Source organism: Chiloscyllium punctatum, chromosome 7 (genome assembly GCF_047496795.1).
Source record: "Chiloscyllium punctatum isolate Juve2018m chromosome 7, sChiPun1.3, whole genome shotgun sequence".
NCBI lineage: Eukaryota > Metazoa > Chordata > Chondrichthyes > Orectolobiformes > Hemiscylliidae > Chiloscyllium > Chiloscyllium punctatum.
The window spans coordinates 133,566,054-133,592,472 of record NC_092745.1 but is presented as its reverse complement, the minus strand read 5'-3'; the positions used below and the strand labels follow the sequence as shown (position 1 = coordinate 133,592,472).

Here is a 26,419-nt window from a genome sequence, read left to right as displayed (position 1 = left end):
CTGTGTGGAGTTTGCACGTTCTCCCCGTGTCTGCGTGGGTTTCCTCCGGGTGCTCCGGTTTCCTCCCACAGTCCAAAGATGTGCAGGTCAGGTGAATTGGCCATGCTAAATTGCCCGTAGTGTTAGGTAAGGGGTAGATGTAGGGGTATGGGTGGGTTGCGCTTCGGCGGGACGGTGTGGACTTGCTGGCCCGAAGGGCCTGTTTCCACACTGTAAGTAATCTAATCTAATCATTCACATACTGGCTGTCTGTAGAAGCACTGTAACTAATACCACTCCCCCGCCTTACCTCATATCCTAGTCACAAACAAAGTTAATGGGAATCCTGGCCTTTATACCAAGAGGACTGCAGTAGATTGGTGCAGAAATGATGCTGCAGTCATACAAGGCCTTGATTAGACCCCCAGATGGAGTACAGGAAGCAGGTCTGAGCAGAGGGCCTGAAAAAGGCAGGTTGGCCTTGGAACGTAGGCTTACCTCGACTTCAGGGGGTTATGTTATATGGAGAGATTATACAAAATAAGACAATTTTTTCTAGAATTTAGAAGGTTAAGGGATGATCTGATCAAAGTTTTCAAGATATTAACAAGAAAAGACAGGGTAGATAAAGATAAACTATTTCCACTGATTGGGGATTGGGGAGAGTCTGAGAATTAGTGCCAAACCCTTCAGGAGAGATGTAAGGGAACACTTCCACACACCAAGGGTGGGAGAGATTTGGAACTCTCTTCCACAAATGGAAGTTGATGTTAGATCAGTTGTTCATTTTAAGTCTGAGATAGGTAATTTTTGTTAAGATATGGGCCAAAGGCAGATATATGGAGTTAGGCCACTGAGCTCATTCAATGGTGGTACAGGCTCAAGGGGCTGAATAGCCGACTCCTCTTTCTATGTTCCTTTCATCTGATAACCCAGTTCCCTCCTGAGCACTTTAATTGAATCATCCTGTACCACAGCAAGTTCTAACCACCCCCATCTAGATCCTCAGCTCACACTGCATGAGGAAGCTTTCCCTCCCCTCACCACTGCTCCTTTCACCGATCAGTGTCCATCCGGATCTTAATCTTTACACCAATTCTATCCAGATGGCTCATGATTTTGAAAACCTCCATCAAATCTCTTCTCAACCTTCTGCTCTCTGAGGGAAACAATCCCAATTTCTCCAAGTTTTCCTGATAATCGACCTTTCTTATCCTGGAACCATTCTCAGGAATCCTTCCCGCAGTGTCTCCGATGCCCATTGTCCAGTTGTTATGCCTCTGGCTCATATCCAGCCTTACCCTGTGGAAGTTGGCTTCCTACCAGTTAATGATCCTCACTCTGGATTCTGAGGTGATGCATTTTGGGAAGTCTAATTCTAGAGTGAACTATACAGTAAACAGAAGAGCCTTGGGAATAGTTGATGAGCAGAGAGATCTGGGAGTGCAGGTCCATTGTACCCTGAAGGTTGCTGCACAGGTGGATAGAGTGGTCAAGAAGGTATATGGTATGCTTGCCTTCATTGGACGGGGTATTGAGTATCAGAACTGGCAAGTCACGTTAAAATTGTACAGGATGTTGGTTCAGCCGCATTTGGAATACTGTGTACAGTTCTGGTCGCCACATTACCAAAAGGATGTGGACGCTTTGGAGAGGGTGCAGAGAGGGTTTATGAGGATGTTGCCTGGTATGGAAGGTGCTAGCTATGAAGAGAGGTTGAGTAGGTTAGGTTTGTTTTCATTAGAAAAAAGGAGATTGAGGGGGGACCTGATTGAGGTTTACAAAATCATGAAGGGTATAGACAGGGTGGATAGAGACAAGCTTTTTCCCAGTGCGAAGGATTCAATAACGAGAGGTCACGCTTTCAAGGTGAGAGGTGGAAAGTTTAAGGGGATACACGTGGCAAGTACTACACACAGAGGGTGGTGGGAGTCTGGAACGTGTTGCCAGCAGAGGTGGTAGAGGCAGGCACGGTAGATTCACTTAAGATGCGTCTGGACAGATGCATGAGTAGATGGGGAGCAGAGGGATACAGATGCTTAGGAATTAGGTGATTGGTTTAGAGAGTGGATTTGGATCAGCTCAGGCTTGGAGGGCCGAAGGGCCTGTTCCTGGGCTGTAAATGTTCTTTGTTCTTACTTTGCTTATCGGTCAGAGACAGCAGAGTGGTGGCTTTGCTGATATCATAAGGCTCCTTCTTCCTGTTTCAGTTCTGGCAGATCACTCACACTCGCTCTCTCTGATCTCTCTCCAGTGCCTTGAGGGATTTCTGCTTCTGATTGCTCACTGATTGGTAAAAGAAGCAGTGGTGAGATGAGGGAAAACTTCTTCATGCAGTGTGAGGTGACGATCATTCTCCCTGTGTCTGCGTGGGTTTCCTCCAAGTGCTCTGGTTTCCAAGGATGTGCAGGTTAGGGTGGATTAGCCGTGGGAAATTGTACCTGATGTTCAAGGATGACCAGGTTAGCTGCATCAGTCAGGGATAAATATATGATAATAGGAGAATGGGTCTGGGTGGGTTGCTCTTTGGAGAGTCAGTGTGGACTTGTTGGTCTCCTCTACATTGGGGAGACTGGATGCCTCCTAGCAGACCACTTTAGGGAACACCTCTGGGACACCCGCACCAATCAACCACACCGCCCCGTGGCCCAACATTTCAACTCCCCCTCCCACTCTGCCGAGGACATGGAGGTCCTGGGCCTCCTTCACCGCTGCTCCCTCACCACCAGACACCTGGAGGAAGAACGTCTCATCTTCCGCCTCGGAACACTCCAACCCCAGGGCATCAATGTGGACTTCACCAGTTTCCTCATTTCCCCTTCCCCCACCTCACCCCAGTTCCAAACTTCCAGCTCAGTAACTGTCCCCATGATTTGTCTGGACCTGTCCGACCTGCCTATCTCCTTTTCCACCTATCCACTCCACCCTCCCCTCTGACCTATCACCTCCATCCCCACCCCCATTCACCTATTGTACTCTTTGCTACCTTCTCTCCAGCCCCACACCCTCCACTTATCTTTCCACCCTGGAGGCTCCCTGCCTCATGCCTGACGAAGGGCCTTTGCCCGAAATATCGATTTTTCCTGCTCCTTGGATGCTGCCTGACCTGCTGTGCTTTTCCAGCACCACTCTGATCTAGACTCTGATCTCCAGCATCTGCAGTCCTCACTTTTGCCTTGTTGGGCCGAAGGGCCTGTTTCCAATCTGTAGGGATTCTATGATTTAATGATTCTATTCTATGAACAGGATAACTTCACTGTCAAATATGTCACTTGCCTTGGTCAGAGAAACCTGCTCCTTGTTAACACTTTGCAAATTATAACCCATGGCACGATCAATTGGATCATTACATTCTGATCAGCCTAGATTAGGTGAGGCATATTGCAAATTGGTTAAAGACATGCATGATTGATTCTAATTTGAGTCACAGTCATAGAAATATACAGCACGGAAATATACCTTTTGGTCCAACCCGTCCATGCCGACCAGATATCCCAACCCAATCTAGTCCCACCTGCCAGCACCCGGCCCATATCCCTCCAAACCCTTCCTATTCATATACCCATCCAAATGCCTCTTAAATGTTGCAATTGTACCAGCCTCCACCACATCCTCTGGCAGCTCATTCCATACACGTACCACCCTCTGCGTGAAAACATTGTCCCTTAGGTCTCTTTTATATCTTTCCCCTCTCACCTTAAACCTATACCCTCTAGTTTTGTGATTCCCCTATCCCAGGGAAAAGATCTTGTCTATTTTCCCTATCAATATCCCTTATCATTTTATAGACCATAAGACAAAGGAGCAGAAATTAGGCCATTCAGCCCATCGAGTCTGCTCTGCCATTCAATCATGGCTGATAAGTTTCTCAACCCCATTCTCCCACTTTCTCCCTGTAACTTTGGATCCCCTTGATACTCAAGAGCCTCTCTATCTCAGTCTTAAACATACTCAATGACCTGGCCCTCACAGCCTTCTGTCACAATGAATTCCATCGATTCCCCACTCTCTGGCTGAAGAAGGTTCTCCTCATCTCCATTCTAAAAGGTCTCCCCTTTACTCTAAGGCTGTGTATATTCCCTGTAGCTCCAACCCTCCAACCCTGGCAACATCCTTGTAAATCTTTTCTGAACCCTTTCAAGTTTCACAACATCCTTCCAACAGGAAAGACACCAGAATTACATGTAGTATTCCAAAAGTGATCTAACCAATGTCCAATACAGGCATCACATGACCTTCCAACTCCTATACTCAATGCATTGACCAATAAAGGCAAACACCTTCTTCACTATCCTATCTACCTGTGACTCCACTTTCAAGGAACAATGAACCTGCACTCCAAGGTCTCTTTGTTCAGCAACATTCCCCAGGACTTCACCATGAAGTGTATAAGTCCTGCTCTGATTGGCTTTTCCAAAATTGGCTCTTAAAGGTAATAGAGAAAGTGAGGACTGCAGATGCTGGAGATCAGAGCTGAAAAATGTGTTGCTGGAAAAGCGCAGCAGGTCAGGCAGCATCAAAGGAGAAGGGGAATCAACGTTTTGGGCACAAGCCCTTCTTCAGGAACACCCACTGTCTCCTGACTGCTTCCTTCAGTTGTTAATTATCCAAGGGCCTACCTCCATCACTGACCTTTGTTATGGTCACTTTGTGAAAGTTGCTTCACCCCTTTGTCTAAGAAAAGGGTGGTCTATGTGGTCAGGATCTAGTGATCAATACTCTAGCTCACCTCTCAATTCTCGCCTGATTGGCACAGTGCCCCTTAAATCATTGACCCTTTGATGTTTAAGAGTCCTTTCTTCAATGGTGTTTTCCTTCTCTGTGGTGTTTGAATGTCTGGAATGTTTATTTTAAAGACAATGGATATAGTGTAACAAGTTACTAGCTGCAGAGTCTTGGTGAGACCACACACTGTGAGCCAACTTGGTTTCCTCATCTGAAGGAGGATGTTCAGGTTGTGGAGGGAGCGTTACAGAGGTGCATCAACCTGATGTCTGGGACGGCAGGACTGATATACGGTGAGAGACTGGATCAGTTTGAACAATATTGACTGGAGTTTAGAAGAATCGGGGGATCGCTTACAAACTTCTAATAGGACGAGACTGGGTAACTGCAGGAAGGTTGTTCTCAGTGAATCCAGAACAAAGGGTGACAGTCTAAAGATACATGGTAAGCCATTTAGACTGAGATAAGGAGAAATTTCTTCATCCAGAGAGTGGGGAGCCTGTGGAATTCTCTGCTACAGAAAGCTGTCAAAGGCAAAAAAATTGGATATTTTCAAGAAGGAGACTAAAGGGGTCAAAGGGTATGGAGTGAAAGCAGGAACAAGGGACTGAGTGAATGGTGCAGCAGGCACGAAGGGCCGAATGGCCTCCTCCTGGTGGTAGGTTTCTGTGGTCTGTTGGTGGGTGATCTATTGAAAGGCTTCATGTCTGGCATATAGTGAGTTAAGTTCAGCCAAAACAAATCTATCGCTTGGCAGCAGCTCACTCAGGTTCACAAAATACTCAAAGAAGGTTATCCAGTCATTCATTTAATTGGTGTTTGTGAAACCTTCCTGTGCACCAAGTGCTCATCACGTTTCCTATCTTACAGCAGGAACAACAATGACAAATCCTTCATTAGATAGGAAGTATTTCAGGACACTTGGGGTAACCAAAGGTACCACAGAAATGTTTTTTTCTCACAAAACAGAGTCTCCCCACCGACTGCACAACCACATCAAACAGGTGAGAATCCACAGCTACAAATCACAGTCAGAACACCAGGAAAACGGCCAGCGCACTTCACATGAGCACAGCCAATAGGACACACTGATACCGTGAAACAGCAATCCCTACAGGGAGAGGTCCATCCCTCTGCTGGTGGACGGGAAGGTGAAGGTTGGGAGAACTCGCGGCACCAATATTGGAGAACTCGCGGCACCAATATTGGAGAACTCGCGGCACCAATATTGGAGAACTCGCGGCACCAATATTGGAGAACAGCAGAGGTCTTGGAAAGTTGTAGAAACTGGAGACATTGGTAAAGAGAGAGAGGAATACAGGCTGGAGGGGGTAAACAGAGATAGGGAGGGGGTGTAGGGGCTGGAGGAGGTTACAGAGATAGGGAGGGGGTGTAGGGGCTGGAGGAGGTTACAGAGATAGGGAGGGGATGTAGGGGCTGGAGGGGGTTACAGAGATAGGGAGGGGGTGTAGGGGCTGAAGGAGGTTACAGAGATAGGGAGGGGGTGTAGGGGCTGAAGGAGGTTACAGTGATAGGGAGGGGTGTAGGGGCTGGAGGGGGTTACAGAGATAGGGAGGGGGTGTAGGGACTGGAGGAGGTTACAGTGATAGGGAGGGGGTGTAGGGGCTGGAGGGGGTTACAGAGATAGGGAGGGGGTGTAGGGACTGGAGGAGGGGTATGGAACTAAGAGACCGTGTGTGAGTTAAATCACAGCAGCAGAGGATTGATGTTTCTGGATTGGGGGAGATGGCAGGTGGAGGATAAGCCTGGAAAGCATTGAATGATGATGTTTTGAACAGGCCGGGACAGGAAGGGGCCTCGTGATGTTCTGGGTGGGGGTAGCAATCTGATTGTTCTGCGTCAATATGGAACAGGCAGAGGGGTTTTTTGATTAAATTAGATTAGATTACCTACAGTGTGGAAATAGGCTCTTCGGCCCAACAAGTCCATACTGATCCTTCGAAAAGTAGCCCACCCAGACCCAGTCCCCTACATTTACCCCTTCACCTAACACTATGGGCAATTTAGCATGGCCAATTCACCTAACCTGCACATTTTTGGATTGTGGGAGGAAACCGGAGCACCCGGAGGAAACCCACGCAGACACGGGGAGAATGTGCAAACTCCACACAGAGAGTCGCCCGAGGTGGGAATTGAACCCGGATCTGGCACTGTGAGGCAGCAGTGCTAACCACTGAGCCACCGTGCCGCCCACAAGCCACCGTGCTGTACGGTTTGAAATGAATACCTAATGAGAGGGACGATATGGATGTAGAAATCAGGGAGAAAGTCTGTGGCCCAATTAACACAGTCAGAGAGAAGGTTTGGAGTGGGCTGGCAGGCTCAATCATAGGCAAAAGGAGCAAGGGATAAACCAGGAAACTCCAGGCCAGTCAGTCTAAGCTCAGTGGTGGGGAAGCTACTGGAAGCAATTCTGAGGGACAGAATTAATTGGTATTTTGCCAATTTTTCCTAATTAACCTGTTCAGCAATGTCTTTACACATGTCTGGAGCAGGTGGAAGTTGAACCTGAGTCTCTCAGTTCAAAGGCAGGGACACTACCACTGCAGCACAAGAGGGCCCCATTAACTTGCACTTGGAGAGCCAAGGATTAATCAAGAATAGTCAACCCGATTTTGTTAAGGGAGGTCATGTCTGAACAACCTGACTGAATTCTTCAAAGAGGTGATCAGGTGTATGGATGAGGACAATGGTTTTGATGTTGTCTGTTGGACTTTAGCAAGGCTTTTGACAAAGTCCCACATGGGAGACTGACAGGGAAGAGCCGATGGGATCTCAGGAATTTTTTTTAAATGTTCACTCCAGGACACGGCCCTCAGTGACCAGGCCAGTACGCATTGCCCAACCCTCATTACCCAGCAGGCAGTTGGATCTGAAGTCATGTGCAGGTAAGAATGGCAGGTATAAAAAATGGATCTACATTTGGTGGAGGAAGCAGAGGGTGATGGTGAAGGGCTGTTTTCTCCAACGGGAAACATGTGTCCAGGGACACTCTGCAATGTTGGGGCTGTTGCTGTTTGTGGTTTATATAAATGAATGTAGGAGGGTTGGTCAGTAAGGTTGCAAATGATACCAACATTGGTGGGGTGATAAATAGTGAGGAAGATAGCCTTTGACTACAGGAAGATATAGAATATATAGTTGGATGGGCTGATCAGTGGCAAATGGAATTCAACCGAGATCAGTGTGAGGTGATACAGTGGGCAGGACAAACAAGGCAAGGGAATCCATCAGAAACAGGAAGATCGTGGGAAGCACCAAGGATCAGAGGGATTGTGGTGGGCATCTGCACCAGTCCCTGAAGGTGTCAGGACACTTGGATAAAGTGGTTACGAAGGCGTATGGGATGCATGCCTTTATGGGTCAAGGTGTAGAGTTTAAGAGCAGGGAGGTTATGCTGGAACTGTTGGTCAGGCCACCTTTGTGGGCTGCAGTATTGTGTGCAGTTCTGGGATCCCCATTATAGGAGGGATGTGTGATACTTACCTGGATATTGCCCGGGCTGGAGGGTTCCAATCGTGGAGAGAATGGGCTTGGTTTCCTTGGAGCAGATGAGACTCAGAGGGGATCAGATTGAGATGGAGAAAACAATGAGGGACATAGACAGGTTCGACAGGAAGGAACTGTTCCCTTTGGTGAAGGGCACCACAACCAGAGAGAATTGATTTAAGGGAAGGGGCAGGAGGATTAAAGGGGATATAAGGAAATAAAATGTTCAGGCATTGAGTGGTAGGAATCTGGAACTTACTGCCTGTAAGGATGGTACAGACAGAAACCCTCAATGTTTTATAAGTCTTTAGATGTGCCACTTGAGAAGCAAAGCATAAAAGGCTACAGGCCAAGAGCTGGAAAATGGGATTAGAATAATTCAGTGGCTGTATTTGACCAGCATGAGCATAGCGGGCCAAAGGGCCCTTTTCAGTGTTGGAATCTATGTTGGTGTGGAAAAGAGAGATGAATAACTTATGGACGAACAAATACTAGCTGGTGGTGGGCGTTTGGAACCCGTTGCCAGCAGAGATGGTCGAGGCAGGAACGGTAGATTCACTTAAGATGTGTCTGGACAGATACATGAGTGGGTGGGGAGCAGAGGGATACAGATGGTTAGGGATTGGGTTTAGACAGTGGATTTGGATCGGCTCAGGCTTGGGGGGTCAAAGGGCCTGTTCTTGGGCTGTAAATTTTCTTTGTTCTTTGTTCTATAAAGATACGGACCACCAAATCCATTCAGAAATTCAACAGGAAAGGTTGGAGGGAGTAGAATGTGGGACTTGTTTGATAAATGTAGATGCAGAATAAAGACACGAGGGAAAGGGAAATGAAAGCTCATGGTGACTGGGTGAGATGATGAGGGACAGGGAGGAGGTTTGTGTAACGTATGGAGTGTGAGAGTTGTATAAAGGTAACAGAGTGGTGATTCAATGGCAGAACCGAGACTGAAACACTCAGGGATATTCTCTGCCTGCTGCTCCTTCTCTGTCTCCTTCACCAGCTCTCCCCTCACTTTCCCGGGATTCCCTCTGAGAATTCAGGAGCTATCTTCGAAGCTGCCACTGCTGCAGGAATTGTACCGCATGGTGCTGAGTGGATCAGAAACATAGCCTGCAACAAAAGGAAGAAATGTGTTTTAACTGCCCCCTGTCAATGGAGAGTCATCATGTTTCAGAAGATACTTGAGCCTCTGTCTTTCAGGGGCAGCTGCTGCTGTTACTGTATCGTTACCACTCCCATAGCAACCAATGCTGCAAACCACAGAAATCAATGAGCTGAAAGTTAGGCCTCATTGTCACTTACCATTTGCATCCATTGGTGGGTATTGCAAATTCTTCCTTAAATCCTCCAATGGAAATCCCTGGGAAGATCGACGGTCAGTGCCACTGGGAACAAAAATAATTAAAGCATAACATCATAATTTAAAGGCTAATTCCTGAACCTTGAGACGTCCAGCACCTTCCTTACTTGCCCTTGCTGGTGGTAAACACCTTGAACGTTCACAGTCTGTCAGTGCTCCCACAAACGCAAACTTACATCAGGGGCAGAGACCATGTGATTACGACAAGCCAGTCAGTACACGAGGTACAAATGTAACTGTCCAAAAAAATCCTCCTTTCAGAAAACCAAAACAAAAAAATGGGATTTTTCTTTATTATTCATTGCTGTCGTGTGGGTGACGGTGGCTGGGCTAGTGTTTATTCTCCAATTGCCCAGGTGGCATTTTTGTGGGTCTGGAGTCACATGTAGGCCAAACCATGTAACAATGTCAGATTTCCCTCCCTAAAATTTATTAGTGACCCAGACGGACTTTTCTGATAACTGGCATGGTCACCATTGACTAGCCATTTATTCCATTGACTAGCCATTTATTCCAGATTTTTATTGGATTGAACTTTCATCATCTGCCATCTTTCAAACCCTGTGCTGGCTGCCGTCTATTCTGGTACATAGGTAAATGGAGGTCAGTCATTCCAGCTCCAGGACGTCTCTGCAGGAGTCCCTCAGGGTAATGTCCTCCACTCAACCATCTTCAGCTGCTTCATCAATGACCTTCCCTACACCAAAAGGTGTTATCCCATAGTGGGGATGTTCACTGATGATTGTATAATGTTCAGTATTACTTGCAACTCCTCAGATAGTGAAGCAGTCCATGTTCAAATGCAACAAGACTCGGACAATATCCAGGCTTGGGCTGACAAGTGGCAGGTAATATTCATGCCATACAAGTGCCAAGCAAAGACCATCTCCAACAAGAGACAATCCAACCATTGTCCTTAAAATGTAATGTCATCACCATCACTGAATCTCCCACTATCAATATCCAGGGGGTTACCATTGACTAAAATTGGACTCACCTTGGCAATAGTATGGCTATAGCAGCAGGTCAGAGGCTAGGAAACTTGCAGCGAGTAACTCAGCTCCTGACACCCCAAAGTCTGTTCACCATCAACAAGACACAAGACACATTTTTGTCCCTCCCCTCTGACCTATCACTTCCATCCCCACCCCCATTCACCTATTGTACTCCTTGCTACCTCCCTCTCCCCTCCCCCCCCCCCCCCCCCCCCCATTTATCTCTCCACCCTGGAGGCTTCCTGCCTCTATTCCTGATGAAGGGCTTTTGCCCGAAATGTCGAAATGCTCCTTGGATGCTGCCTGACCTGCTGTGCTTTTCCAGCACCACTCTGATCAAGACACAAGTCAGGAGTGGGATGGAATACTCCCCACTTGCCTGGATGGGGGCAGCTCCAACAACACACCAGAAGCTCAACACCATCCAGGACAGAGCAGCTGCTTGATTGGCACCAAATCCACAAGCATCCCCTCCCTCCAGCACCGACACTCAGAAGCAGCAGTGTGGACTATCTACAAGATGCACGGCAGTATGACAAGACTACAATGGTACTTTATTCACCAATCTGCTTCAGATTCAAGACCATGACATCTCACTGCGTAAAACAAATTCTCTCTGCTGTCTTTTCTGGTTTCTGAAATGTTTGTCTTTGCATTACAAACTCATCTGTCGGCATAAAATAAAATATAAAATTCATCTGTCATCAAGAAACCAGAAATGATTTGCCAACATTGATAATGAAACGGTTCTCAGCTTGCTGGGAAACCAGCAGGAACTGGCGAGGATGAAAGGGAAACCTGAGCTCTGTTCACTGAGCCAGTTCCCTCTCTCTCTCTCTCTCTGTGAAACCTGTATGCCCAATTCTACAGATCCGTTTCCATAGGCTCACAATCTCTCTATGGGAATGAGTGTATTCCTTCATGGAAGCTCTTCAAAAACCTGGATCAGGAGTGACTTCCTTTCGGACAGGTAAGCTTTATCTTGTGATGTCGGCCTGCACTCTTTGCAATGAACGAAATCGATCTCTCCCACATTCCAACAGAAATCTTCAAACTCTCAGCAATTTTGATGAGCGACAATGAAAGCTCATTTCCCCGTCTGAAAGCTGTTATTGAATCTGCTTCCGTCACACTTCCAAGCAGATGTTCCAAATCACAACAGTCAGTTCCTGCGATTAACTACTTTACTAAAGAAATACAAAACTCTATCTTCTTCCTCAGGCTTGCTCTGTTGATTGGCCCTCTTTATTGGACTAAACTCCTCCCAAACTCTGACCATCTCTCCCTCCTGCCCCTCTCCCTCATGTTCACCTGGTTACAGGCTCTGGGGCTGGAGAGAGCCCATTGACTAACCCTGACCCCTATGTTTTTGGGAAATGCAGGAGTGGTGATGAGAACAGTGAGACAGTGGGGTGACCTTCCGGAGATGTCCTTGCGCAGGACCCTGTGAAGATAGGCCTGGAATTAACCTGGGCAAGGGAGACACACCCTGACAGTTATTGGCAGGACTCGGTTAGGCAGGAAATACTGGCCCAGCCAGTGACACCCTCATCCCATCAATTAAAGTAACGTTTGCAGAAACATTCCAGAATCTGAGAGCTGTCACTCTGGGATCCACGCAAACATTGCAGGTCACACGCCAGCAGCAAATACAACTACAGGAAGGAGCACTGAGCAACAAGGACCGATCCAGGACAAAACCTCCACTCTCCCCCACACCCCCACCCTCCTCCAACCCGCTCCACCCTTCTCCATCACCCTCCCCCCCCTCAACCTCTCCCACCCCTTCACCCTCCTTTACCTGCCTCCACCCTGCCCCTCTCCCCACCCCCACCTCCTCCACCCTCCTTCCATACCTCCATCCTCCCGCATAACCCCACTCTCCCCCCAACACCCTCCACCTTCCTCCTACCCCTTCCATCCTGCCCCCTTTCCCCAACCCCACCCCCTCCACCAACCCTCCACACCTCCACCCTCCCCACATGCCACCCCTCCACCTACACCAACACCCTCCCCACCCCTTCGCCCTCCTCCCACGCACCTCCACCCTCCCCCTTCCCACACCCCCACCCCTTTCACTCTCCCCCACATCCTTCCGGTCTCCCCCAAACCCCTTCACCCTCCCCTAAATCCTCCACCATTCCTTCAACATGCTCCAGCTTCCCCCAATATCCTCCCCTATCCTAGGGCTCCTGCAGCTGGGCTTGTGGCTGGGCATGGGACTGAGAGCAGGGGTTGAGTCTCGGCCTGGGACCTGTGGTTGAGAGCTGGAGCCGAGCCTGGGACCTGGGACCTGATGCTGGCTGGAGCCTGGGGCCTGGGGTACTGGGGCCTGGGGTACTGGGGCCTGGGGTAGTGGGGCCTGGGGTACTGGGGCCTGGGGTACTGGGGCTGCGGGGAAAGATGCTAGCATATTGGAAATGCCGCTGTGCTAACACTGCAGAACCCCAGACTGGAGACATGGCTTTGATTCACACCACAACCTCTTTTTCTACAACCTCTACCTTTGGGGAGAAGGTACAGAAGTCTGAACACACACACCAGCCGGTTTCGAAACAGTTTATACCCTACTGTTGTTAGAATACTGAATGGACTCACAAACCCTTAACATTCGCCTGTCCCTGTGTTTTTGTTTTTGTTTTTGCCGCTGTTTACCCTATTATTTACTATCTATGCTACTTAACTCTGTGATCTGTCTGTACTGCTTGCAAGACAAAGCTTTTCACTGTGCCTCGGTACACGTGACAATAAGTTCAATTCAATTCACAACAGATTGCGAATTTCAAATTCAATAAACCTTTGGAATAATAAACCAGCTTCCTGCTGATTATATCGATTGTTATAAACCCTCCCTCTGGTTCATTCCCTGAGGGAAGGAAATCTGTTGCTCTGATCACTCTGACCTCAACGTGACCCCAGACCCACAGCAATGGAGTTGACTCTGAAGTTGGCCCCTGCAGGCAGCTCGGTCCACGGGCAGTTAGGGATGGAGGGTAAAAGGTGCACTTGCCCATGAATGAGCCGACACAAAGTTAACTCAAAAGAATTTGGGAGCAGGCCTATGTGGAGGCAGAGTCAGGATTATCTGGTGCTGGAAAAGCACAGCAGGTCAGGCAGCATCCGAGGAGCAGGAAAATCACGTTTCAGGCAAAAGCCCTTCATCAGGAATGAGGCTGGGACCTGTTGTGCTTTTCCAGCACCACTCTAATCTTGACTCTGATCTCCACATCTGCAGTCCTCACTTTCACCTGTGTGGATGCAGCAGACTCTGAGGGTCAGACTCCCTGACGTGCCAGTCACTACAGGTAAAGGACACGCACTTGACTATCGAGGGGCACCTGAAAGATGCTATCGAAATGCAAATCCTTCCTTCCCATCAGTCTGAGAATCCCCAGATGACAGAGGTGAGCTGTGGTGGAAACAGACAAAACACAAAGGTTTTGCTGAAACTGTTTCCAAAACAAACACTTGCTTTAGGAGTTATCTCTCCAAGTCAGTTGGCAATGTCTCCTGATGCTTAATTTGTTTGAACGATGGGATATTGAATCCACTTGTGACTGCATGGATAATGCTGGTTGCTAGGAACCCCAGAGTCAGACTGGTAAATGAACAGAAAACAATCTGTGATAAAGCAACGTGGGATATCAGGTTATGTCAGGTCAGCTTTAATTCCCTCATGTGAATCACTCGGGTGATTCGACCTGCGATAACTCGACTGTTATAGTTGTTACATCAATCGTAAAGAGAGAGAATGATTAAGAGGCAGGAAGGCAGGTTGGAGTTGTTCTAACATGTAGTCAATAATGGAAGGTAAGAATGTACAGCAAGCCCCACACACAGACAAACTCACCCCCAGCTTCTCTCAGGTAATTACAGACGACAACAAATATCCCAGGGATCAACTGAGGAAATGATAATAAACCATCACACATTGTTGGAAGTGAATGATGGTCAAACATCTGACTCTGAGTGAGGGATGGTGGCTGTCATTGTTTTTGTCACCTGTCCCTAATTGCCCTTCAACAGAATGATTTGTTTAGGTCATTTCAAAAGGGCAGTTATGAGTCAAGCACATTGCTGTGGGTCTGGAGTTACATGTAGGCCAGACCAGGTAAGGACAGCAGATTTCCCTCTCTATAGCACAACAGAACAGCTCAGTCAGAGCAATAATCACTATTAGCTTTCCATTGGACATTGTTATTGATTGAGTTGAAATTCTGCCAACTGCAGTGAAGGGATTTGAACCATTGACTCCAGAATATCAGCCTGAGCCTCAGAGTTATGAACCCAGGGACATTCCCACAGGACCACCGTGCAGGGCAAAGAGTTACGCTCCCTTACTCCCACTGTACAGGAGATTACTGAGAGCACAGTGTCCAGTCTGATCTCCTCACCCAGGGCAGAATGTCAGAAATACTTGCCTGGACAGGGTGTCCTGTGAGGAGCGATCGAGGAGACGAGGTCTATGTTCACTTGAGTTTAGAAAAACAAGAAGTGATGACATTGAAATGTACGGAGAGCTCCCGAGTTTGAGGAGCTCGATGCTGGGAGCCAGCTGCTCTTCACTGGGAAATCGAGAACATGAGGTCACCACCTCAGGAGAAGGGTGTGGTCATTTCAGACTGAGCCCAGGAGGGGCTGGTGTTGGACTGGAGTGGACAAAGTCAGAAATCACACAACACCAAGTTATAGTTTATTTGAAATCACAAGATTTCAGAGCGCTGTTCCTTCATCAGGTGAAGTCACTTCACCTTCAGATAAACTTGTTAAAGTATAACCTGGTTTTGTGTGACTTCTAAGTTCAGACTGAGGCTGGAACAAATGTTTTCATTGGAAAGGTGTGAATCTTCAGAACTGCTTGTCCCAGAGAGCTGTGGATCCTCAGAAAGAGAGATGCCGACCTGTGAACTATTCTCAGCTCGTCCCCCTACACTATCCCATCACCATCCATGTGCTTATCTAAGGATTGTTTAAATCTCCCTAATGTGGCTGAGATGACTACATTAGCAGGTAGGGCATTCCACACCCTGACCAGTCTCTGAGTAAAGAACCGACCTCTGACATCTGTCTTAAATCTATCACCCCTCAATTGAGGTTATGCCCCCTCGTATAAGCTGACGCCATCATCCTAGGAAAAAGACTTCCATTGTCTACAGGAAGTAAAGGAAGATAGAAAATCAGCTATGATCTTGTTTAATGGCAGATCTGTCATGTTGGGCCAAATGGGCTGCTCCTATCTCCCATGTAGTTCTGGCTGTTTGTTCCTCAGATGCTGCCTGGCCTGCTGTACCTTCCCAGCAACACACTCTCGACTCTGATCTCCAGCATCTGCAGTCCTCACTTTCTCCATGGTTCAGCAGGAACAGAGATGATGGTAAAAGAGGTGGGGGGGGAGTGGCATGTGGCGTTGTTAATCAAGGGTAGTATTACAGCAACTGAGATAACATTTGAGGGCCCATCCACTGAGGTAGTATGGGATGAGGTTAGAAACAGGAAGGGAGAGGTCACCCTGTTGGGAATTTTCTATCGGCCTCCGAATAGTTCAAGGGATATAGAGGTTAAGGATAACAAAGATGATTCTCGATAGGAGTGAGAGAGACAGGGTAGTTGTTATGGGGGACTTCAACTTTCCAAATATTGACTGGAAATGCTATAGTTCAAGTACTATAGATGGGTCAGTTTTTGTCCAGTGTGTGCAGGAGGGTTTCCTGACACAGTATGTAGACAGGCCAACAAGGGGCGAGGCCACATTAGATTTGGTACTAGGTAATGAGCCCGGTTAGACTTGGAGGGAGGTGAGCATTTTGGTGATAGTGACCACAATTATGTTTGCAATAGCAATGAGCAGGTAAAAGTATACACTGCAGGGTAAGAGGAACAACTAGGGGAAAGGCAATTATGATGTGATCAGGCAAGTTTTAAGGATGTGTAGGATGGGGAAGGAAACTGCAGGGGATGGACACTCTTGAAATATGGAGCTTATTCAAGGAAGAGCTACTGCAGGTCCTTGTTAAGTCTCTGCCTGTCAGGCAGGGAGGTAGTTGTCGAGAGAGGGAGCCATGGTTTACTAAAGAAGTTGAAGCTCTTGTCAAGAGGATGAGGCATGAAGGCTCAGTTAGGGGGCTTGACAGTTACAAGTTAGCCAGAAAAGATCTAAAGAGAGGGCTAAGAAGAGCCGGGAGGGGACTTGAGAAGTTGTTGGCGGATAGGATCAAGGAAAACCTTAAGGCCTTTTATAGGTATATCAGGGATAAAAGAATGACTAGAGTAAGATTAGGGCCAATTGAAGACAGTAGTGGAAAGTTGTGTGTGGAATCTGAGGACATAGGGGAAGTGCTTAACGAATACTTTTCATCAGTATTCACATTGGAAAAAGACAATGTTAGTGAGAATATGGAGATACAGGCTATGAGATTAGATGGGATTGAGGTTGACAAAGTGGAGGTTTTAGCAATTTTGGAAGATCTGAAAATAGATAAGAGCCCAGGGCCAGATGGGATTTATCCTGGGATTCTCTGGGAAGCCAGGGAGGAGACTGCAGAGCCTTTGGCTTTGATCTTTATGTCATCATTGTCGACAGGAGTAGTGCCAGAAGACTGGAGGGTTGCAAATGTTGTTCCCTTGTTCAAGAAGGGAAGTAGACACAACCCTGGTAATTATAGACCAGTGAGCCTTACTTCGGTTATGGGTAAGGTGTTGGAAAGGGTTACAAGAGATAGGATTTATAATAATCTGGAAAGGAATAAGTTGATTAGAGATAGTCAACACAGTTTTGTGAAGGATAGGTCGTGCCTCACTAACCTTATTGAGTTCTTCGAGAAGGTGACAAAACAGGTGGATGAAGCTAAGGCGGTTGATGTGGTGTATATGGACTTCAATAAGGTGTTTGATAAGGTTCCACATGGTAGGCTATTGCACAAAATAAGGAGTTTTGGGATTGAAGGTGATTTAGTGGTTTGGATCAGAAATTGGCTAACTGAAAAAATACAGTGGTGGTTGATGGGAAATGTCCATCCTGGAGCTCAGTTACCAGTGGTGTACTGCAAGGATATGTTTTGGGGCCACTGCTGTTTGTCATTTTTATAAATGATCTGGATGTGGGTGTTGAAGGATGGGTGAGTAAATTTGCAGATGACACTAAGGTAGGCAGAGTTGTGGATAGTGCCAAAGGATGTTGTGGATTACAGAGGGACATAGATAAGATGCAGAGCTGGGCTGAGAAGTGGCAAATGGAGTTTAATGTGAAAAAGTGTGAGGTAGTTCACTTCGGAAGAAGTGACAGGAATGCAGAGTACTGGGCTCATGGTAAAATTCTTGGCAGTGTGGATGAACAGAGAGATCTCGGTCTCCAGGTGCATAAATCCCTGAAAGTTGCCACCCATGTTGATATGGTATGTTGGCGTTTACTGGTATGGGGATTGAGTTTTGGAGCCACGAGGCCATGCTTCAGCTGTACAAGACACTGGTAAGGCCACACCTGGAGTATTGTGTACAGTTCTGGTCACCACATTATAGGAAGGATGTGGAAGCTTTGGAAAGGGTTCAGAGGAGATTTACCAGGATGTTGCCTGGTCTGAAGGGAAGGTCTTACGAGGAAAGACTTAGGGAACTGATGCTGTTTTCATTGGAGAGGAGGTTGAGAGGTGATTTAATAGAGACTATTATAAGATAATCAGAGGGTTGGATAGGGTGGACAGTGAGAGCCTTTTTTCTCAGATGGTGAAAGCTAACACAAGGGGACACAGCTTTAAAATGAAGGGTAATAGATATAGGACAGATGCCAGAGGTAGTTTCTTTACTCAGAGAGTAGTAGGAGCGTGGCACGCACTGCCTGCAACAGTAGTAGACTCACTGATGTTAAGGGCATTTAAATGAGCATTGGACATCCATATGGATAATAATGGATTGGTGTAGGTTAGATGGGTATCAGATGAATTCCACCGGTCAGTGCAACATCGAGGGCCGAAGGGCCTGGACTGCACTGTAACGTTCTGTGTTCTATGTTCTAACCTCGCCATTAGCTTCATTTTTAAGGAAATTCAATGTGCACTGACTGATCAGTTTTCAGCTGGTGATACCAAACTTAGAGACTCAGAGATTGAGTATAAAATATTAACCTGGTAGAAGCTTGAAGGTGTCAATTTTTAAACAAGGCCCCTGCCTCACCTCCCACAACCACACCCCCACAACAACACCGCCACCATATCCCCAACATCCCCCCCCACAACACCACCACCACACACCCCCAACCACACCCCCCCCACAACAACACTGCCACCATACCCCCAATCACACCCCCACAAAAACACTGCCATCACACCACCCCATCAAAAACACCACTATCACACACCCCCAACCACACCCCCTCACAAAAACACTGCCACCACACCCCCAACCACACACCCCCACACAAAAACACCAACACACACCCCCAACCAGACCCCCCACAAAAACACCACCAACACACACCCCCAACCACACCCCCCCACAAAACACCACCAACTCACACCCCCAACCACACCCCCACAAAAACACCACCAACTCACACCCCCAACCACACCCCCCACAAAAACACCACCAACACACACCCCCAACCACACCCCCCCACAAAAACACCACCACCACATACTTCCAACCACACACCCCCACAAAAACACTGCCACCATACCCCCAACCACACCCCCACAAAAACACTGCCACCACACCCCCAACCACACCTCCCCATACCCCCAACCACCCCCCCACAAAAACACCACCACCACACCCCCAACCACACCCCCACCACACCCCCAACCACACACCCCCATGTACAGCCTCCCCACCTCCCCAGCCACCTGTACACCCCCCCGGCACTGAGGAACATGCAGCTCTCCCATTCTTGGTTAAGGTGGATGATAGGATCATGCACCTCACCAGGCAGCCATTGCCCATCTCCCATTGGCTGTCACCTACCTCTGAGACCATGTCGCATACGCCCGCGCATTCAGGGCGTACTCCAGCTCAAAGCGAGTACGCAGAGCCGCTACGTGACTCCTGCCCGGTCCTCCACGGACCATCAAGCAGTCTGAGGAGGAGGAGGGTGAGAGCGACCCACTGCTGTTACTGGAGGCTGGAGACATCAGCTGTATCCACACAGAAGCAAGAACAAGACTTTAGATACAAGCAACATTGTGATAGATTTAGGACAGATATCAGGGGTATTTTCTTTACTCAGAGATTAGGGGCGTGAACAGCCTTCCTACAACAGTAGGAGACTCGCTGATGTTAAGAGCATTTAAATGGGCATTGGACATAACAATGGGACGGTAGAAGTTAGATGAGCATCAGATTAATTTCACAGGTTGGTGCAACATTGAGGGCCGAACGGCCTATACTGCATTGTAACATTCTGTGTTCTATGAACCGTAAGGAAATTCAGCACAGGCTGTAGGAGCAGCAGTGGGCCATTCAGCCCCTTTGGCCCTGCTGTAAGATGATGGTTGATTTGCCTGCTGCATCAATTCCTGTTTTCTACCTGCTACCCATAAGCCTTGGCTCATGCCTCTCAAACATCTCCATCTCAGTGTGGTTTCAATTCAATGACCCAACCTCTGCTCTTTCCTGGGGAAGAAAACTTCACAGAAAAATAACCCCTCAACAGAAAAGATAATCCTTATTTCCAGTTTAAAAACAAATCTGTGTCTCCTTGTCCTACTCTGCTGTACAATATCCCCTCAGAATGTTTTAAAAAGGCCTCCTCTTTATTTCTCTAAATACTGATTGTAAAGGGCCAACCTTTCTCAATGAGTTTAGCTCTTGATTCCAGGGATAACTCACACAAACTTCTCGAATGGTTTCAAATGTAATGATATTCTTTTTTTCAAACAATGAATCCAGAAGTATGCACAAAGATACAAATGTGAGTTTACCTATTTCCTGTCCTGACCTTTATATTCCACTAACCATGTAGAAAAAAACATTAATATTTAATTTGTCTTCCTAATCACTTGCTGTCTCTGCACACTAACTTGTTGTAATTGGTCTAGAAGGATCCCAGATCCATCAGGATCTCTGTGTTCTGCAGTCGGTCTCTCTCTGTCTCTGTCTTCTCTAGTCCTCTGGCCAAAGTGAACACATTATCATTGATCGACCTTATACTCCACCTGTCACTCTCCACCGATCTGTCTCCCTTTGCAGACTCACTACTCCCTACTTCCTCAACTATCTTGGTGTCACCAACATGTATCCCCTGGATATTCCACCCCTTCATTGAAATTATCAGAATATACTGTAAATAACTGTGGCCCCAGCACCAATCCCAGTGCATTCCATGAGTTACAGCTCGGCAACTTGAAGAAAAGGCTAATTTATCGTAACTTTCTGCTTGCTAATCCTTTATCCGTGTGAGTACGTTATCCCAACAGCAACTCCTGAAGTTTGTGCAGTAACCTTGGAAACGCCGGTGCACGTATCCACAGATTCCCCATTATCCATCTGGTTTGCTACTTCTTCAAAAAACTCCGATGAGATAAATGTAATTGTAAACAAAACCTTGTTGACTTGGGCCTGATCACGTTCTACTTTCCTACAAAGGTCCATCCTGCTACTTGACCATGAAACCATAAGAAATAATAACAGGAGGAGGCCATTCAGCCCCTCAAGTCTGCTCTGCCATTCAATAGGATCATGGCTGACTCATCATTCCTCACGTCCTTTCCTTGTAACCCTTGATTCCCTGACCCATTAAGACTCTATCTCAGCCTTAAATATACACAAGGATTTTGTCACCCAAGCTCCTTAGATTCAAGCAACACTCCCAAGGACAAATTTTAGACTAATTGGCATACTTTCCATCTCACTGCTTTCTTGAATAAAGGAGTTACAGTAGCTGTTTGAGGTTTTGAAGAGGGTACTGGATTGTGAATTGGATAATAATGATTGCAGGGAAATGGAGAAAGAGCCGGGTAGTGGGATCAGCTAATCCAGCTGATAGACGCACAATGGGCTGAATGGCTTCCTCTGCACCTCAATCATTCTGTGATCATGTGAATTCAAGTCAACATTCAGAAAAATTCCAATTTCCCATCCGTCCAATGCAACAATCCTTACCTCAATGTTGCAAATGCATTCTTCCAAATTGGTGACCAGCTCAGAAAAGTCAGGCCGTTCCTACAGAGGAAAGGCAGAAAAAGAATTTTCCTGGTGAGACAGCACGGGGAATATGGAAACATCACGCTAGGAATACTCCGCCCAGGGTTGAACTGCCTATCTGGTTTCCAAACCATGAGGTTGGGCAGGTTACTGAGTCCAGACGAGTGAGCGGGTCTGCATCTGTTTATAGATATAACGATTGGTGGCCAGGCCCAATGTGCCTTACCAAGAGATCCTGCTCAGAGTGAAGGGGAAGAGGTGGGAGAGGGTCTGCAAGGTGATGCAGTGACATCACCTGACATCCTTTTCAAAGCTGTCCTCGTGCAACAGAGATTTCTGTTCCTAGAGAGTACAACGATAACCCAGGCATGGCCAAGGCTAGAAGTGACAGGCCATGGGAGCACACCTGGAGGAGATGTGAACCTGGACTCAGCCATGCAAAGACTTTGATAACCTTACGCAGAGTGACAGGAGCCATGTAATCTGGCACCCTGATCACAGAGGGCAACAAAGTGAGTATGGCACTCCCAGAGGGTAAATACTGAGGGAGTGCTGCACTGTCAGAGGGTAAATACTGAGGGAGTGCTGCACTGTCAGAGGGTCAGTGCTGAGGGAGTGCCACACTGTCAGAGGGTCAGTGCTGAGGGAGTGCTGCACTGTCAGAGGGTCAGTGCTGAGGGAGTGCCACACTGTCAGAGGGTCAGTGCTGAGGGAGTGCTGCACTGTCGGAGGGTCAGTGCTGAGAGAGTGCTGCACTGTCAGAGGGTCAGTACTGAGGGAGTGCTGCACTGTCAGAGGGTCAGTGCTGAGGGAGTACCGCACTGTCAGAGGGTCAGTACTGAGGGAGTGCTGCACTGTCAGAGGGTCAGTGCTGAGGGAGTGCCGCACTGTCAGAGATGCTATCTTCGGTTTTCGGGATGACGAATTCTGCAGTAGGTGTAGAGAGAGTCATAGAGTCCTGTAGCACAGAGACAGGCCCTTTGGCCCAAACTGGTCCATGGTAAAAACAATGACTGCAGATGCTGAAAACCAGATTCTGGATTAGTGGTGCTGGAAGAGCACAGCAGTTCAGGCAGCATCCAACGAGCAGCGAAATCAACGTTTCGTTCAAAAGCCCTTGATCAGGAATAAAGGCAGTGGGGTCCATGCTGATCAAAATACCCGCCCACATTAGCCCCCTTTCCCTGCACTTGGCCCATATCCTTCTAACCTTTTCCTATCCATGTATTTGTCCAAATGCCTTTTAAATGTTGTTAATGCACCCGCCTCAACCACTTCCATCGGCAGCTCATTCCATATGCGACCCACCCTCTGTGTAAAACAGTTGCCCCTCAGATTACCTTTTATTCTTTCCCCTCTAACCTGATGTCCTCTGGTCCTCGATTCCCCAACCCTGGGAAAAAGACTGAGTGCATTCACCCTATCCATGTCTCTCATGATCTTATACACTTCTATAAGACTCCCCCCTCAGTCTCCTACGCTGTAAAGAGAAAGGTCCTCGCATGACTCCCTCGGCCAATGTTTATTCTTCAACTTATATCAAAAAGCAATTACCTCCTGATTTCTAACATTGTTGTTGGTGGCAGCATTCTATACCGAAACTGGCTGTGGTTTTCATACCTGAGTTAGTTGCTTGCAGAGTCTTGTTGATTGTGGTGCCTTCTGGGATATTCAGATTCCTATCAAGGTGCTAGCGAGGCTCCTGGCAGTTTATCTTACAAAATGTGGTAACAACTGTCCAAATGTCACGAGCCCTATGTTTATAAGGGGCTGAACCAGTGTTGCAATAACTCCAGTGACATTGCACTATTCAGTGGCTGCTGCTTAAACATCCCCCAGTTACACATTACATTTCAGGCAGTGTTCGCCCCTCTTTCTATAGAGAGGATCTCTGCTCTGTAATGTTTCCTGGTTCAATGGAAATGGCTACGAGGTACAACATGAAAAGTACCTTCATTCCTTTACACTTTGTGAATATCTAGAATTATTGAGCTGTAAATAAGCTTGTGGCTTTTGAGACTACATTGCGGCACGGTGGCACAGTGGTTAGCACTGCTGCCTCACAGTGCCAGAGAGCCGGGTTCAATTCTCGCCTCAGGTGACTCTGTGTGGAGTTTGCACGTTCTCCCCGTGTCTGCGTGGGTTTCCTCCGGGTGCTCCGGTTTCCTCCCACACTCCAAAGATGTGCAGGTCAGGTGAATTGGCCATGCTAAATTGTCCATTGTGTTAGGTAAGGGGTAGATGTAGGGGTATGGGTGGGTTGCGCTTCGGCGGGGCGGTGTGGACTTGTTGGGCCGAAGGGCCTGTTTCCACATTGTTAGTAATCTAATCTAATCTAGAGACGGAAGGACAGATCAGTAACACTGGACAATCAGGCGTCCTGTTCTGATACATTCTCTATACCACAAGTTCAAGCTCCAGGACAAGCAGCACCAATGGTATTTTTCCCCTGGTTTTTCCCTCGAGGGAATATCTCTCCCCACTATCCAGTTGGAGTTATTGACCAATTAATCCTTTGACAAGTATGAAACACCTGGGCATCAAAGGCACATGGACTGCAGTGGTTCAGAAATCCAGCTCCCCCCACCTGCACAAGGCCAAAGAGGGATGGGCAATTAATACTGGGCCTAGCTAGTGCTGCCCATATCCCATAAGTAAATAATAAAGAGCCAATCCTTTCACCTGATTTGCAGGAGCAAGTAATTGATCAGATGTGTTGTTTCATTCCAGCAATGTTGCCGATGATTGTGGCCATCTTCTCCGTGTCCCTGTGCCCCTCCAGCTCTGCTGTCTGCCTGCCTTCCTGCACCGTGTGTACAGAAAACGTAACCCAGTGTCGGGGTCTGGCCTCCATTCCAGGTTTGTTACTGTCTCCACACTCTCAGTCCCCAGCCCCAGCTCTGGATGCTTAGCCACTAAAGCTGCATAACAATCTCCCAACGTGTCAGAGCAATGTCTGCCATATTGGGTACGCCAACCAGTCAGCGGCTGTTAAGAGTCCTACACAACTGAATTCTCACACATGCCCAGTACCACTCTTTTCCCACTTGTCTGACACCTATCAGAAAAGAGGATGCCCCCTACCCCCCAGATCGGTCAATCCTGCCTGGACAACATGAGGCCCCCAGTAACAGACACACAGCCCCCACCCCAACTTCCCAATTGTCAATCACACATTGCTCCAATTTCCTCACATCCACATCCTGACTCCCACCAGGCCTGACTGAGACTGGTTTTGGGGGCAGATGGTGGTGCTGTAGTAATGTCCCGAGCCTGGTAACTAGGTAAGAATGATTCTAGCCATTCTCAGGCTACTGCTGTGAAGTCACAGATTCAAAACACATTGCAACATCTGGCGGAATTTATATTGAATTAATTCCATTAATAAGGTTTATGGCATATAAAAGTACTCAGTAATGCTGACCATGAAATAATTATTGATTATTGCAATGACTCACATGGGTCATTAATGTCCTTTCACTGCCAACTTTACCCAGCCTGGCCAATACAGACCCACAGCAATGTGGCTAACTCTTATCTGCCCTCTGAAGTAACTGAGCAAACCATTCAATTCACTTCAAGGTAATAAAGGGAACCATTGTTGGCTGTGCCACTGGTGCCCACATCCATTTTTAAGAAACCATCATTGGTAACATTAACATTCTCACCAATGGCTGCCATCAAGTTGTGTCTGGAATGCGCTGCCTGAAAGGACAGTGGGAACAATTCAATAATAACTTTCCAAAGGGAATGGGGGAAATACTAGTAAAGGGAAAAAAGGTGCAGGGCTAGGGGAGTGGAAATGATCGGATAGCTCTTTCAAAGAGATGGCACAGGTATAACAGGCTGATTGGCCTCCTTTGGGGCACTATGGTCACAAAGAAATAGGAGTGGGTCCATGAAGGGAATGGGCCGGGAGGGTCAAACTGTGTTTGGGTCACACTGCGTCTGTGTTTCTGAGCTCTCTTGACCTGTAATATGGGTATGTTATTACAGCTGTCCCCCAGACCACAAAAGGCTTGCTCCTTACTGATGGCATCATTCCTTCCATTGAGAAGTGGTCCTTGGCTAACCTGACCTCCCTGTCCTTGTTGGAGCTGAGTAACAATGGGATCAGGGACATTGAGGAGGATTCTTTTCACGGCCTTCACAGTCTCACAGATCTGCTGCTCAATCAGAATCAGATAACCAGTGAGACAATCATGGAATCGATGTTTCTAGGGCTCTCGAACCTGGAAAGACTTCACCTGCACAGCAATGGCATAGACCAAATCAATGGGGCCTGGTTCAGCAACATGGGGGATCTTGGCACTCTAGACATGGGAAGCAACCACATCACGAAACTAGAGGCAGACACTTTCACACGGTCGAACCTACAGAATCTGCAAACCCTGGATCTGTCCAACAACTTTATCGAGTACATAGCCAGGCAGGCCCTCCGTGGATTCCCAGCTCTGAGCTGGCTGGACTTGTCACGTAACAGGCTGTCGGGAATGGACAACTCTTTCTCACACTTATCGAAGCTTTCGGTACTAAATCTGAGCCTCAATCAGTGGAAATGTACCTGCCCACTGCAGGAGCTTGCTGTGTTCCTGAGGAACTTCATTAAAAATCCCAATCGGACCTTAACTAACAGCAGAGGCCTGGTCTGCGAGATAGCAGAGAGTGCGGAAGTTCAGACAGTTCTTCAGTTAACAGGCACCAACTGTGCTTCTCA

The 26,419-nt window shown here is 47.5% G+C and overlaps 1 protein-coding gene across 1 annotated transcript in view; it reads right to left on the bottom strand.

Moving 5' to 3' along the window:
* Window positions 1–5,443: 5,443 nt before the first annotated feature.
* The window catches only part of tnni3k (TNNI3 interacting kinase), a 168,455-nt gene continuing 147,479 nt past the window's right edge, over window positions 5,444–26,419 (bottom strand). Inside the window, exons 22-25 of the mRNA XM_072574886.1 lie at window positions 21,661–21,720; window positions 19,525–19,694; window positions 9,520–9,602; window positions 5,444–9,327 (exon numbers count right to left, since the gene is read on the bottom strand). Coding sequence (XP_072430987.1) covers window positions 9,254–9,327; window positions 9,520–9,602; window positions 19,525–19,694; window positions 21,661–21,720 — 387 coding nt within the window. The 3' untranslated portion in view covers window positions 5,444–9,253. The remainder of the gene's footprint in view (window positions 9,328–9,519; window positions 9,603–19,524; window positions 19,695–21,660; window positions 21,721–26,419) is intronic.